This window comes from Amphimedon queenslandica, unplaced genomic scaffold (genome assembly GCF_000090795.2).
Source record: "Amphimedon queenslandica unplaced genomic scaffold, v1.1 AMPQUscaffold_13511, whole genome shotgun sequence".
NCBI lineage: Eukaryota > Metazoa > Porifera > Demospongiae > Haplosclerida > Niphatidae > Amphimedon > Amphimedon queenslandica.
The window spans coordinates 408883-423505 of record NW_003546253.1 but is presented as its reverse complement, the minus strand read 5'-3'; the positions used below and the strand labels follow the sequence as shown (position 1 = coordinate 423505).

General features: G+C 36.6%; 3 protein-coding genes across 5 annotated transcripts in view; 2 read left to right on the top strand and 1 right to left on the bottom strand.

The window, feature by feature from the left end:
* Positions 1-4099, top strand: part of LOC100640950 (anoctamin-7-like) — an 8814-nt gene extending 4715 nt beyond the window's left edge. For 2 of the 3 annotated variants that reach the window (XM_020005496.1, XM_020005489.1), the window contains exons 8-19: positions 436-551; positions 673-813; positions 878-1044; positions 1105-1572; positions 1629-1740; positions 1802-1954; positions 2010-2161; positions 2212-2642; positions 2886-3010; positions 3157-3282; positions 3371-3461; positions 3703-4099. In XM_020005496.1, the coding sequence (XP_019861055.1) occupies positions 436-551; positions 673-813; positions 878-1044; positions 1105-1572; positions 1629-1740; positions 1802-1954; positions 2010-2161; positions 2212-2642; positions 2886-3010; positions 3157-3282; positions 3371-3461; positions 3703-3888 (2268 nt within the window). In that variant the 3' untranslated portion in view covers positions 3889-4099. The remainder of the gene's footprint in view (positions 1-435; positions 552-672; positions 814-877; positions 1045-1104; positions 1573-1628; positions 1741-1801; positions 1955-2009; positions 2162-2211; positions 2643-2885; positions 3011-3156; positions 3283-3370; positions 3462-3702) is intronic. The other variant, XR_002188677.1, reaches the window with a different exon arrangement.
* Positions 4100-4321: 222 nt separating this feature from the next.
* LOC100640826 (anoctamin-7-like) lies at positions 4322-10210 on the top strand. Its single transcript, XM_011411296.2, has 19 exons — positions 4322-4683; positions 4947-5007; positions 5610-5761; positions 5824-5919; positions 5966-6123; positions 6246-6303; positions 6356-6463; positions 6522-6637; positions 6956-7096; positions 7156-7322; positions 7383-7850; positions 7907-8018; positions 8127-8279; positions 8339-8496; positions 8556-8989; positions 9306-9430; positions 9480-9599; positions 9653-9743; positions 9859-10210. The coding sequence occupies exons 1-19, from the start codon at positions 4492-4494 to the stop codon at positions 10030-10032; spliced, it is 3084 nt and encodes a 1027-aa protein (XP_011409598.1). The 5' UTR covers positions 4322-4491; the 3' UTR covers positions 10033-10210.
* LOC100640698 (acetyl-CoA carboxylase-like) overlaps positions 10162-14623 on the bottom strand; it is a 15162-nt gene continuing 10700 nt past the window's right edge. The window contains exons 32-48 of the mRNA XM_020004772.1: positions 14378-14530; positions 14190-14321; positions 13209-13388; positions 13068-13158; positions 12883-12980; positions 12728-12838; positions 12519-12662; positions 12357-12477; positions 12064-12251; positions 11719-11854; positions 11500-11669; positions 11240-11449; positions 11121-11186; positions 10897-10997; positions 10779-10848; positions 10605-10732; positions 10162-10478 (exon numbers count right to left, since the gene is read on the bottom strand). Coding sequence (XP_019860331.1) covers positions 10358-10478; positions 10605-10732; positions 10779-10848; positions 10897-10997; positions 11121-11186; positions 11240-11449; positions 11500-11669; positions 11719-11854; positions 12064-12251; positions 12357-12477; positions 12519-12662; positions 12728-12838; positions 12883-12980; positions 13068-13158; positions 13209-13388; positions 14190-14321; positions 14378-14530 — 2220 coding nt within the window. The 3' untranslated portion in view covers positions 10162-10357. The remainder of the gene's footprint in view (positions 10479-10604; positions 10733-10778; positions 10849-10896; positions 10998-11120; positions 11187-11239; positions 11450-11499; positions 11670-11718; positions 11855-12063; positions 12252-12356; positions 12478-12518; positions 12663-12727; positions 12839-12882; positions 12981-13067; positions 13159-13208; positions 13389-14189; positions 14322-14377; positions 14531-14623) is intronic.

Here is a 14623-nt window from a genome sequence, read left to right as displayed (position 1 = left end):
TTATAATAATCTACATGTAGGTATGGAATATACTGGAGAACACTCAGTATGGTCCCAATGAAGATCAAGTTGGTGTATCACGCCTTGTTCAAAACAGCACTTTCACGTCTGCTTTCTTCCTCCATGATGTAAGCGTTAATGTACTTATACCACTTACGTACACGACTACATGTACCTACAATGTACATTAATACACGTACACGTATGTGACATGTATTCAGTGTTATCGTACATGTATGTGCAAGGTAATTAGTACATATTAATATACATTTATATTTACATGTATATTTTTATTTACAATGCGTGTCGCTTTCATCTTAGTGATATTATCGTCATTGTTGTTGCTTTGCTTGGCAGCTTAGTAAATATCGTGACAGTGATATTCCCAGGCCTATACTTATATTAATTGTATTATTTGATTATTATTATTAATAGGGTGACTTCACTAAGAAGAATCCTGAAGATGAAATTGACAATGAGAGGCAGTTGCTTCACTATGAGTGGTCACACCCTAAGAACTTTTATAAGTATCAACCACTGGAAAACATACGGTAATTATAACAATGAATTTATGTTATTTGGCTCAAAGAATATTTTATTTGGCCAAAAGTTGGCCAAAGACGATGTGTGATAGTACATGGATTGATTGATCTACCTTTTCTATTCTTCTAGTCATTATTTTGGTGAGAAGATTGGTCTCTATTTTGCTTGGGTTGGTTTCTACACCAGTTGGCTTGGCTTTGCCTCCATTGTTGGTATAATTGTTATGATTGCTGGACTGTTCACTTTATCCCTTAACTACAATGAACTGGCGTAAGCTATTACCATAATAATCTTTTATATTTATTAATTAATAATAATTATTATATTTTTCTAGTCGTGATATTTGTAATGATACCCTTCGTGCTGAATTCTACATGTGTCCCCTTTGTGACGAGACTTGTGATTTCTGGTACTATCGATCGGCCTGTGGATTTGCTCGTGTTTCGTTATTATTTGATTATGGAGGAACAGTGTTCTTTGCTGCCTTCATGGCCTGCTACGGTAAGCCATAATAATAATATACTACTAAAATAATAATGATAATATCTTTACTTTCCTTAGCTGTGTTGTTTCTCGAGTTTTGGAAGAGGACAGAGAAGCAGTTACAGTATCAGTGGGACACTCTTGGATTTGAGGAAGCTGAGCAAAGGGAGAGACCCGAGTTTGTTCAAGCAATTAAAAAGAAGATCAAGAACTATCCAGAAGAGAAGAAGAAGCAGTACAAGATAAAGAACCCTGTCCTTGAGCGTTACGAATACATCCAACCAGCATTTGACATTGCCCCTAAGCTAGTGCTAGGTTTTGTGATCCTCATTACCATGGTGATAGCTGTTTTGGGTGTGGTCTTTGCCGTTCTTATTTATCGTCTTGCTGTATCAACCTCAATCTACCGTCTTGTTCAGAATCTACCAGGTGGCCCGAGCGTTGCTGATTTAACCGTCTCTATCACAGGATCTCTGATCCAGCTCGTGTTTATTGTGATCATGAATCAAGTATACGAGAGATTAGCAACCTGGTTGACATCATGGGGTAAGATATTGATTATTATGATTATTATGATTATTAATTTATTGTTCTTTTTTTAGAATTGCATCGTACTACCACCGAGTATGAGGACTCCTTCACATTCAAGATGTATTTGTTCCAATTCATTAACTTTTACACGTCGATATTCTACATTGCATTCATCAAGGGAAAGTGAGTATAGGAAAAGAAGAAGTAGATGTTCCTCAAACTATTCTAACAAAATTTTCTTTAGATTCACTGGATACCCAGGTGGATATGACAGGATTGGATCACTGCGTTTGGATGAATGCTCTGCTTATGGGTGCCTACTGGAATTAACTATACAGCTAGCAATCATTTTCCTTGGTAAACAAGTTCTCAATGATATATCTGAGCTCGGAGTACCGTAAGTACAATGTTATTAATCCTCCTCTTATTTATATTTTTTTCTCCTCCTCCAGTTATGCTAAGACTATTCTTAAGAAGGTCATGAGGTATCGCAAAGAGAAAGGGAAGGATACTGAGGAAGATGACTCGTTTGTGCGCTGGGAAAAGGATTTTGAACTAATACCACTCTCTATACACGGACTGTTCTTTGAATACCTTGAGCTAGGTAAGAGAGAACATTAAATATTATTATTAATTTATTATTATTATTTATAGTTATTCAGTATGGATTCGTTACTATCTTTGTTGCTGCTTTCCCTCTTGCTCCATTCTTTGCATGGGTCAACAACGTCATTGAGATACGTCTTGACGCTCACAAATTCATTCAAGTCTTCCGTCGTCCGCTCGCCGAGAGAGCACAGGACATTGGACTCTGGTTCCACCTCCTTCGCTTTGTGACTAACCTCAGTGTAGTCACCAATGCATTGCTTATTGCTTTTACCTCACAGTTCATTGACCGGGAACTGTTTGATAGGGTTTATAAGAATGAACCTGAGTTCAATAGTGGAAGAGGTGGATTTGTACGTTGGGCTACTTCTAGCTTTAGTCTGACGGCTCTTCTTCAATCTGCTACTCCCAATGGGGACACTAATTTCCCTGTATACACTGCACAGTCTTTGCTGGCGTTTGATGGCGATGGAAATGAAGTATGTGATCATATATCAGAGCTACTTATACTGTAGTCTGGAAATATTTTCATTTGTTTGCATGCACTGAATTAAAGCTTGCAAATTTTAAGATAGGTCTACTGCACTCATATGTAGTTACTGGAATACCATTGATTTATGAGCTAAATGAATGCATATAATTTCATGCATATGATCATTTCATCTCCTTTTTTCCCTTCTTTGCCTTAATTTCTTACTCTCTCTCTTTCTTTCTTCTCTCAGGTGACCGTTAATGGTCAAGATCAGCTCTATCTTCCATTTATTGATTTTGATTGTGTTGCTAGAGAGTCGGATGGCCGTTTTAACGCTACCAGTGTCGACTTAGACACATATAGGACTTTCTATGAGTATGTCTCCTCCCTCTCTTCTCCTTTCCCTCATCTCACTCTTTCCCTTTTTTCTTTAATTCCTACATACTAATACATGTAGCTTGCCCTCTCTCAGCTATCATGGAGGTGGCTATTATATAATTGCTTTTCTTTATTTTCTATAGAAATCGAATTTTCAGGAATTTAACTTTGAATATAGCTAGTGACAGGACTAATGAGAACAGTGAGGACTTTACCTCAAACATAAGAGCCGATTATGGAATTTGTTTTAATACTTCAGCAACTTGTCGGTTAGTTTTTACTTGGTGATAATTACATGTACATGTATATGCACATTGTACATGTATGTATGTATATTACTGTATTTTTCTATTATAGTTTCCGTGGTCAGGTTGATCCTGATGGCGAATTTCCACTGGAATATTGGAGACTAATCACAGTCAAACTATCATTCGTTATAGTCTTTGAAGTAAATATTTGAGCATATACACACATGCAGTGAACTGAGTGCAGATGTGAATAATACAAATAATAATAATAATGGATGTAGTTATAAGAAAAGAGAGAAGAGAAGTTCATGTAGAGTATGTGTGCAATTTCTATATTCATTTTCTTTCTCTCTCTCTCTCTCTCTCTCTCTCTCTCTCTCTCTCTCTCTCTCTCTTTCTCTCTCTCTCTCTCTCTCTCTCTCTCTCTCTCCTTTCCTGTAGCATTTCATATTTATACTTGGTATATTGCTGGATTGGCTTGTTCCTGATATCCCTAAGAGTGTGGAGGATGAGATAAGGAGAGAGAAGCTCCTTGCATCTAAACTAGCCCAGCAGGCCAAGGAAGAGGACGCCAGAGGTGATCGTGATAGGACCTACACTGAAGCCTCGCTCTCTGCTGCACCTTGAGTGATCGATACAAGGCTAGTGACATTGAGAAATTATTATTATTATTATTATTATTATTATTATTACAAAAAAAATTAATTTTTTATTAGTTGGTTAATTAACATAAATTTTTGTTGATCTCAGGTTATTTTGATCATTATTATTATTATTATTATTATTATTATTGTGTGCCTGTGTTTCCCTTGAATTAGTTATTAGTTAGAGACAGATATAGACAGTGAATCAGTCTTATCATATTGTCATTATTATTGTCATTGTCATTTTTTTAAGTTCTTTAATAATAAAAGTAATTAAAAGACATACAATTGTAAAGACACATGTCACATACATGTCCATACACCATAATTGCATTCAATTGTAACAGACAGTACCAGATACCTACTTTATGTCTCAACTCAATGATATTCATTAGACTCCTCTTATAATTAGAGCATATGTGGTATAGTTTAGCCCCTTTTTAAGGCCATTTTCTCCTTTTTTTCCCTCTCTGTCTCTCTGGGGCTTGAAAGACATTTCTGTAGCTACAATAGTATTTCTCTCTTACTCTGTCTTCATCAGTGGTTGCTGTACAGTGAATATAGCCTATACATACACTGGAGTGTCATGGCTCAGAGCTTCTATCCTCAATTGGAGTCAGAGTCTGGCCCACCTCAGATTGGCTTTGAAGGTTTTGTGCCTGCTGCTACTAGTGACAGGAGCAGTGAGAATGGAGGAGAGAGACAGAGGATCAATGACAAGAGAATGAAAAAGAGCAGTTCTGAAGGCATACAGCTGCTATCTCCTTCACAAGACACTGTAAGGGAGAGAGAGGAGGAGGGAGGGAGGGTTTAGAGAAAATGGGACATTGAAGGAAAGAGAGAAGAGAATTTAGGAAAAAAGGAAAGGAAGGAAGAAATATTGGAAAGAAAGAAAGAAGGGAGGAGATGGGTAGAAACTAAGACATAAGAAGCTATAGCACTGTACCTGAGTGTACAGTACATGTAGATGCATGGCATGTAGACCTACTGGTAGTTCTGGAGGTTGATGCATTCATGAGTCATTATGTACATGAACTATAGGACAGAAGTGATGAGGAAGAGCGTAACACAGTCTACTTCAACGATGGAGTCAAGAAGATTGGTAAGACTCATGGCCATGTACATGTACATGTGCACTTATCCCTCCATTCATTTTGTTTACTAGCAGTATGGAACTAGTAGTAGACCTGTACTGACAGTCTATGATAACATACTATCATACCAAGAGTAGCTATAAAAGCTTATGCCTATATCTCAATTTCTTAAATAAACAAATATTAATTTAAGTCCATGGCATCTACCCACACCATATGCACATATGTGTATCATTAATGTCTTCTGTTTATTCTGCCTCCCTTCTTGTTGACAACTAAACACTCATTTTGTTTGTTATTGAGCTTCAAAGAGTGCCTGTGTATGTTCACACACACAAATAAGGCATTGATGCTGCACCCATTCATTCATTGCTACTATATTTAGACTAGACTCTATTTATAGCTACAGTAATAGGATTCACTAGACAACAGATATACTGTATTGGGCCCATGAATGAATAACATTTACTTTTTAACAAATAATTGCTACTTAAATGCCAAGTACACTTACACGTACATGTATATGTGCATGCATTTTGCAGATTATTTTCAATTTCAGTTATGTACATGTATATGTATATGCGTTATCAATGATGGTGTATCTCCTCAGATATGATTCTGACTTATAAGAAAGATGATGATGAAGATGAAGAAGGCGAACCCGTAGGCACTAACAAGAAGAGCTCCAATGCTGCCAAGAGAAAGGCCTTCTTTAAAAAAATGATTGAACACGGTCTGGAAATTGAACGGCAGAAGCCTCAGGTAGCCAAACGATTTTTAATGGGTTGTGTGTATAATTTTTGCATGATTGCTTTTCTTGTTAGCTCTACGATCATCAGACCTGGTTTATCAAAGTCCATGCAACTTTCCCAGCACTTGAGAAAGGAGCTGAGGATCTTCTCATCCGAATGCCAATACAAGTAATGACAAATATGAAATAAAAAATGGATCTTTACCATCTCTCAGGAAGTTGATCTGCCCCGTAGGGATAAAGCTTGGTACAGGGATGTCTTTACGAGGTGTCATATTCGGGATCCTTTTACGTTCTTTGAGCCAAAGATACCGAAACAATTTGAATATAAGGACTTCTTTACTGCCCCATATGTTGCTGAGAATAGACAGAAGTGAGAGAGAGAGGGGGGGAGAGAGGGAGAGAGATGAAGAGAAAGGAGAAAGAGTTGAGAAGGCTTGAGCTTGTTTACAGATTGCACAGCTTCTTGTATTGACTCTTAAAAAATCCTTTTAGTTATCGTGGATCTAACAATGAAGCTGAATTCTTTAGTTCAGCTCAGCGAAGTACCATTGTGAGTATATAGAGTTGAATGATGTATAATGATATTCATTGCTGTTGAGTAGACATGGCATATACTTGAGAACATCCAGTATGGACAGACTGAGGAGCAAGTGGGCGTGTCGCGTCTTAAATCCGACGGAGTCTTTTCTGATTCATTTCCACTTCATGACGTAAGAGGAGAATTAAGAAATAATTATTTCATGAATTTATTTTTTTGTAAATTTTTAGGGTCGTTTTAGGTTGAAAGGTGAACATGATGAGATTGACAATGAGAGGAAGTTATTGTTCAATCAATGGTCACACCCAAAGAACTTTTATAAGTACCAGCCATTGGAGAACATACGGTAATTATAGCAATAGAAATAGCTCAAAGAAAATACTTATCGCATTTTCTGATGCATAACTGTGCATGCTCAAAATATAGACTATTTTAGTACAGGGTATGTGTATACATGTACTTATGTTTTGTAGAAGTTTTGAGCTGATTTCGATCAAGTTTGGATTTTTTTATGAATTTTTATAAGTGCTTAAAAATCAGGCTAAAGTTCCTGTACTACATGTATATGGTACAGGGTGTTTCATCTAGGAGAGAATTCTAGATTTTTATTACGTTTTCTCATTTTTACAATCATTCTTTATTTTTACCTTTTCTATTCTTCTAGTCATTATTTTGGTGAGAAGATTGGTCTCTATTTTGCTTGGGTTGGTTTCTACACCAGTTGGCTTGGCATGGCCTCCATTGTTGGTATAATTGTTATGATTGCTGGACTGTTCACTATATCCCTTGACTACAATGAACTGGCGTAAGCTATTACCGTAATAATCTTCTATATTTATAAATTATTGTTATGTTTTTTTCTAGTCGTGATATTTGTAATAATACCCTTCGTAAGGAGTTCTACATGTGTGCCCCGTGTGATGAGACTTGTGATTTCTGGTACTATCGATCGGCCTGTGGATTTGCTCGTGTTTCATTATTATTTGATTTTGGAGGGACAGTGTTCTTTGCTGCCTTCATGGCCTGCTGGGGTAAGCCATAATAATAATTATACTACTAACTAATAATGATAATATTTTTACTTTCCTTAGCTGTGTTGTTTCTCGAGTTTTGGAAGAGGACAGAGAAGCAGTTACAGTACGACTGGGACACTCTTGGCTTTGAGGAAGCTGAGCAAAGAGAGAGACCCGAGTTTGTTCAAGCAATCAAAAACAAAATAAAAGATTATCCGGAGGAGAAGAAGAAGCAGTACAAAGTTCACAACCCAGTTCTTGAAAGAGATGAATACATACAACCCAAGCATCATTATATACCAAAGATACTCCTTGGTACCAGTGTCCTCCTGACTATGGTAGCAGCTGTTTTGGGCGTGGTCCTGGGTGTGCTTGTTTATCGTCTTGCCGTCTCTACTTCTTTTTATCGTCTCACTCAGAAGCTACCAGGTGGCCCGAGTGTTGCTGATTTAACTGTCTCTATCACAGGATCTCTGATCCAGCTCATATTTATTGTGATCATGAATCAAGTATACGAGAGATTAGCAGCCTGGTTGACATCATGGGGTGAGATACTGATACTGTTGATTATTATGATTATTAATTTTTTGTTCTATTTTTAGAACTGCATCGTACTACCACCGAGTATGAGGACTCCTTCACATTCAAGATGTATTTGTTCCAATTCATTAACTTTTACTCGTCAATTTTCTACATTGCATTCATCAAGGGAAAGTGAGTTTCAAGAGAAAGAGAGAGAGGGAAGGAGGAAGGAAGCTACACACACACACATATAAATATGTACACATTATGTATTTATTATTCTTATTATTTTATTCGCAGGCCTACTGGGTATCCAGGAGGTTATCTGAGGTTCGGTATGTGGCGTTTGGATGAGTGCTCTGCTTATGGGTGCCTACTGGAATTAACTATACAGCTAGCAATCATTTTCCTTGGTAAACAAGTGCTTAATAATGTCACTGAACTAGGAATACCGTAAGTAATTATAAGCATGAAAGAATCTTTAACTTTCTCATCTCTTCTCCTCCTCTCAGTTATTTCAAGACTATTATAAAGAAGTACATGAGGCGTCGCAAAGAGAAAAAAGGTGAGATTGTTGAGGAAGAAGATAACAAGTTCCTACGCTGGGAAAAAGATTATGAACTAGTGCCACTCTCAATACATGGACTGTTCTTTGAATACCTTGAGCTAGGTAAGAGAGAGAGAGAACATTAAATATTATTATTAATTTATTATTATTATTATTTATAGTTATTCAGTATGGATTCGTTACCATCTTTGTTGCCGCTTTCCCCCTTGCTCCATTCTTTGCATGGGTCAACAACGTCATTGAGATTCGTCTCGATGCTCACAAATTTGTCACCGTCTTCCGCCGTCCGCTTGCCGAGAGAGCCGGTGACATTGGCATATGGTTCCACCTCCTTCGCTTTGTGACTAACCTCAGTGTGGTCACCAATGCATTGCTTATTGCTGTTACCTCACAGTTCATTGACCGGGAGCTGTTCGATAGGGTTTATAAGGATGAACCTGAGTACAACAGTGGAGATGGTAGTTATGCTCGATGGGCTACCTCAGAGTTCCAGTTTACTAACCTCTTGAGATCTGTTGATGATTCTGGGAAGACCACCTTCCCAGTATTCACTGCTCAGCAGTTGTATGAATACAATAATGACAGCAGCGATATTGTGAGTTTATGCTTTGTTCATATACTCTTGTACTCTCCAATGTAGTCTTGATTTAGCTGAAATTACTGCAAATTTTTATTGTGTTTTCTGATACATATTAATGTACTTACGCTATGTAGAAAATTGAGCTGATTTCAATTTAAATTTTTCAAGTTATATGTATAAGCATTTTAAGAAACGAGCCAATTTTTGAAGAATACCCTGTACTATACTATATATACCCCATGCTTTTTTTTCAGAAAATGGCTCCAAACTCTATTATTATTATTATTATTATTATTATTATTATTATTATTATTTTGCTTTTTGTTTTCAGATAATGTTGAGAGGTGAAAGGAAACTGTATTTGCCTTTTATTGATTATGATTGTTTCGCTACTGAAACCGGAAACGAAATGTATCGCGAAGGAATCAATGAAGATGAATACAAAGAGTTATACCAGTTAGTTATTAATAATTATTAATTGTTATTAGTTAAGTTAACTTTTTAGACTAACTAACTTGTCAATGTTTCAAAATCTGGTATTGAGGAATCAAAATCCTAAGAATCCAACTTCAAATATACTGAACATTACTGATGGTACCTGTTTCAAAAATGAAACCACGTGCAGGTAAAGAAAGGGGGAGGGGCATGAGAATAAAGGATTTAATTATTGTTCACTAGATTCCGTGGTCAAGTTAATGAAGATGGAACGCATCCTTTAACCTACTGGCATTTGTGGACTTGTAAACTAGCATTTATTATTGTCTTTGAGGTATTATTAACATGCAGACACAATTATTAGCATTCTTGTGTGTAGTTCTAGAATTCTCGTCTTTTTTTTTTGCAACAAATGATAGTATTAATCTTTCTCTCTCTCTTTCCTGTAGCATTTCATATTTATACTTGGTATATTGCTGGACTGGCTTGTTCCTGATATCCCTAAGAGTGTGGAGGATGAGATAAGGAGAGAAAGGCTGTTAGCTTCACGAATGTCAGCAGAGACAAAGAAGAAGGGTACAGGAGGCAAAGGAGGCTCTAAACCAAGAGAAGAGACAGCTTAAAACTAAACCACTTATCCTCTTATCGTTTGCTGATTACTATTATTATTATTATTATTATTATTGTTATGTTACTGCCACCCATTTTAATTTCTTTCCAAACCCTTGCTTTGTGTAGCTCATTTAGGTTACTTAGTGTCCTATGTTGTTGTCTCTTCCTTTGAATAATAAATTTAGACAAAAAATATAATAATGATACAGCACAAAAATTTTTTCCTCTAATATAATATAATATAAATCATAATATAATGATAATAGGAATTATTATTATTACCTATCACACACAATGACAATACAAATAACTAGTAATGTAGATAGGAAGGTGGAATTAAGAGTCGTTCAAAAAAGATGTCAAATGTTTTATGATTTCTCTTCTCTTGGCGCTAGACATTGACTGGCCTGCTTGAACTATACAGTCGACTGCAATGTCTTGATTTTCAATCAATGATCTGTATCAAAATCAGTATCAGCATCAAGAATAATATCAAAATCAGTATCAGTATCAACAAGAGTGAATAATATCAATAATAATAATATTGATATCAAAATCACAACAGTGCATGCGTTAAACCCACTGTGTTATTTGATGTGATATCTTTTGCTTCTTGATTGATTCAATGTTACTCAATAGAACAGACTCTGGCTCCTTCAATGATGACTCCAACCAATCCACAACTATCTCATCTTTATACCACAGATAGTTCTAGTGAGAGAGACAGTACACGTAAGATGAAAAAGGTCTAACTTACATTTACGACATTCTTGCTTTCCACGAACCATCTTCTAATCATGGCAATAATCTCGCCGTGACACAGAGAGCTAGTCAAACGGGTTTCATCAACAAGTTTATGGTACATAACTCGATACCTGTCGGTCTTTTTGATGCGATTGATGGCGTCATTCTCGCACAGTCTTCGTCTTAGCTTCCAATAGAAATACTTCCTAACATTCTTCCATTCCAAAACATCCTAAAATAACAGGAAAAATTTTGTGAGTCTACACATGTATTTTGATACATCGATACATGTACGTGTCTTAATATGCTTCCTTGTGGTTCATAAATTTTTGGCAGAAGATAATTACAAACTCACAGATATGACTCCCTTCTCTTTCATTCGTCCTGGAGTATCATGCAACTCTGCAAACTCAACAGCAATCTATTTAAAAAAAAAGAGCATAAAGTGGGCGGTGCCAGGTAGGTGTGGCTTGCCTGGTGATATATAGGAGCCAGCAGTGTTTCCCTCTCTTTGAGTTCGGTCTCAAGTTTCTGTCTCTCCTCGGGGCTCAGTCCTGGTTTTTTAAGAGTTTCTTGTAAAGCAATGTATCGTTTGTCAAGCCTTGCCATTGTCTTGACAAGATCTTTCGTTTTGAACTTTATCTCTACGGTACCTTCAGCCTCTAAAACCCCGCCCTTACTTTCCTAGACCATAAAAACGTAAGTGATTGATTGTACTTCTAATTAGTGCCCACCTTATCGGCGTACATTTCCATGTGATCGGGATTAATCGTCGGGTCGACCACGACCCAAGCTCCGCCCCTAAGCTCGCCATGTGGCGGAAGGTAAATAAAAACAGGATGTTTGTACGCTCTCAAACCGTCAACAATCATTGCGCCATACTTGACTACTTCCTCGTACATGTCTAAAAAGAGGGGTGGTTGGTGGGAGGGGCTTAAATTAACCACACTCACCTCTCATGCCACCGGAGAAGCCCCTCCAGTTGGCAAAGATGAAAAGAGGGAGCTCCTCACGGTTGAGGTCCTGGATAGTCTGAGCAGTTTTAAAAGCAGAGTCGGGATACCAGACCTGACCAGCCTGTGATATTGACTAGAAGAAAAACAAAAGATAAATAAAGGAATAAATAAATAAATGAATGAATGAATAAATAAATAAATGAATGAATGAATAAATAAATAAATGAATAAATAAATAAATACACAAATACTGATAGCTAGGAAAGGAGAAAGCAAAAATGAAGGGAGAGAGAGAAAGAGAGAGAGAGAGAGAGAGAGAGAGAGGGGGGGGAGAATGATTACGTGTGATTCGGTCTGAGGGTTGGCAGGATCAGCAGGTACTATGAATTCCACTGCACGAGTTTCAACAGCAATCACTCCACAGGGTATCCCTCCTATTCTAGCTCGGCCACAGACAACACTCTGGGCCCAAACACTGAGAGTCTCTTGGAAGGAGCCTTTATCGAAAAACCCTGTCTCGAAATCCCCACCTAATAATAATAATAATAATAATAATAATAATAATAATAATAATAATAATGTATTTAATGTGAATAAGATTATATTATTGTAAAATTAAATAATATCATCCTTACCTTCAATAGTTCTACCAGCCAGCATATGTCTAGGGTCATAAGGTAGTTTGGTCGGCTCAAACTCAATCACTCGATCCACTGGATCAATACTGGGGAGGATCGGCAAACCAAACCCACGGACCTAACACAAATAAATAAAATGATACAATCTCCTTTTTATACTTTAGGTATGTATTCAATCCAATTAACAATAGAAGCCACGCCCTCATAATCATTAGGAGCTGTTAAATGAGACACTCCATTATTGTGCATTATCTGGACTCCGCCCAATTGAGCATTCGATGTATAGACCTCGCGACCCAGTACCTAATTATATCAATATTAATTTATTATTAAATATTAATTCATTTTATTATTAATAAAGTGCATACTTTATTAAGTGCCCCAGCTCCAGTCAGTATAATGTGTGAATTGTCCACCTGTATGACCCTCTGGCCTAGCCTCACTAAATAAGCTCCAATTCCAATAGCGCGACACGTCACCTAGGGGAGGGGCTTAAAATAGGCGCGGCCTGGGTGTGGTTTACTAGATTAATAGTGAAAACATCATCGTAGGCTCTCGAGGTCTCGCCAGCAATAGTACCGGAACCACGCAGGTTTTCAACACCAAGCCCGTCCTTTTTACCTATTAAAAATTTAATAAAATATTACACAGTTATAACAAATTATTAATTAATTAGTGCTAATTAATATTATGCATTAATTGACTAACCAATAATATCAATTATTTTATAACGAGGCTCTCCTTCATCTTGAATTAATGTAGTAATGACTGAAGCACTCTTCCCGCTGGTAGCTGTCGTCTGGATCACATGACAGTCACATGACTACATGTACAAGTACATGTACTTACCTTCATGTAATCAGAGGGAGAGAGGTAAATATATTTGAATCCTTTTTCGGGGAAGGATTTATCAATCCAAGCCACCTGGAACAACTGCTTGATTTCTTCAGCAAGGCCAATCCTGGCCCCACTGTTAGCTGATATGTATATCCTGGGGATACCTTCTTCTCTTGATAACTCTGAGGCTTTCTAAAGGAGAGAATATTATGAATATAAATATACGTTTGGTAACAGTTGGGACGTTTTTAAAATGCTCATAACTTAAAAATTTTAAGTCGGAATCAGCTCAAACTTTTTATATAGCATAAGGACATCAATATGTATCAAAAAATGTAATAAAAATTGGGGTTGATTTCGGAGCCATTTTTTGGAAAAAACCATGGGCTATAGCCTTGGGTATTTTTCAAAATTTCGGCATTTTCTTAAAATGGCCATAACTCAAAAATTTTAAGTCGGAATCAGCTTAAACTTTCTACACAGCATAAGGACATCAATATGTATCGGAAAATGTAATAAAAATTGGGGGTGATTTCGGAGCCATTTTTTGGAAAAAACCATGGGCTATAGCCTTGGGTATTTTTCAAAATTTTGGCATTTTCTTAAAATGGTCGTAACTTGAAAAATTTAAGTCGGAATCAGCTCAAACTTTTTACACAGCATAAGGACATCAATATGCATCAGAAAATGTAATAAAAATTGGGGGTGATTTCGGAGCCATTTTTTGGAAAAACCCATGGGCTATAGCCTTGGGTATTTTTCAAAATTTTGGAATTTTCTTGAAATGGTTGCAACTCGAAAATTTTAAGTCGGAATCAGCTCAAACTTTTTATATAGCATAAGGACATTAATATGTATCAGAAAATGTAATAAAAATGGGGAGTGATTTCCGAGCCATTTTCTAAAAAAGCATAAACAACAAACTCTAACACTTCAACTTTGTAATCAGTAAAACATTTTTATAACATCATTATTCTTATTATTATTAATTACTTGATAAAGGAGATCTTCCTTAGGCCCAAACGAGCCGATCTGATGTGTAATATCGTTACCAATAACAATAACATCACGCCCATCAGGGTAACAAGGGGTTAACAGTGTCAGTCTCCAAGCAACCATGCCGATCTAAAATGAGAATGAAATTTTTAAAAAGATAGACCCAAAAATTAATCTCCTCGTACAGTATTATCTCCAGGGTGCCTGCTAACGACTTGGAGCTGATCGTTTTGATCAAGATCAAACTCAATTGCCGTAACAACTTTGTCTTCGCTGGGTGTGGTCAGTTTAGGCTCCGAACTATTAGTCTGATAGTCTTCCCATTGCTGTAGCACAGCCTACGATAATAATAATAATAATAATAATTCTATAAAAAAATAAAATAAATAGAAATATTAAAATAAAAATATAAAAATAAAATAAATAGAAAT

Coding starts and splice junctions, on each gene's coding strand:
- LOC100640826 (XM_011411296.2), top strand. CDS start 4,492: ATGGCTCAGAGCTTCTATCCTCAATTGGAGTCAGAGTCTGGCCCACCT. Junction 5,762..5,823: donor TTGAACGGCAGAAGCCTCAG/GTAGCCAAACGA, acceptor TTTTCTTGTTAG/CTCTACGATCATCAGACCTG. Junction 9,600..9,652: donor AAAAATGAAACCACGTGCAG/GTAAAGAAAGGG, acceptor ATTGTTCACTAG/ATTCCGTGGTCAAGTTAATG.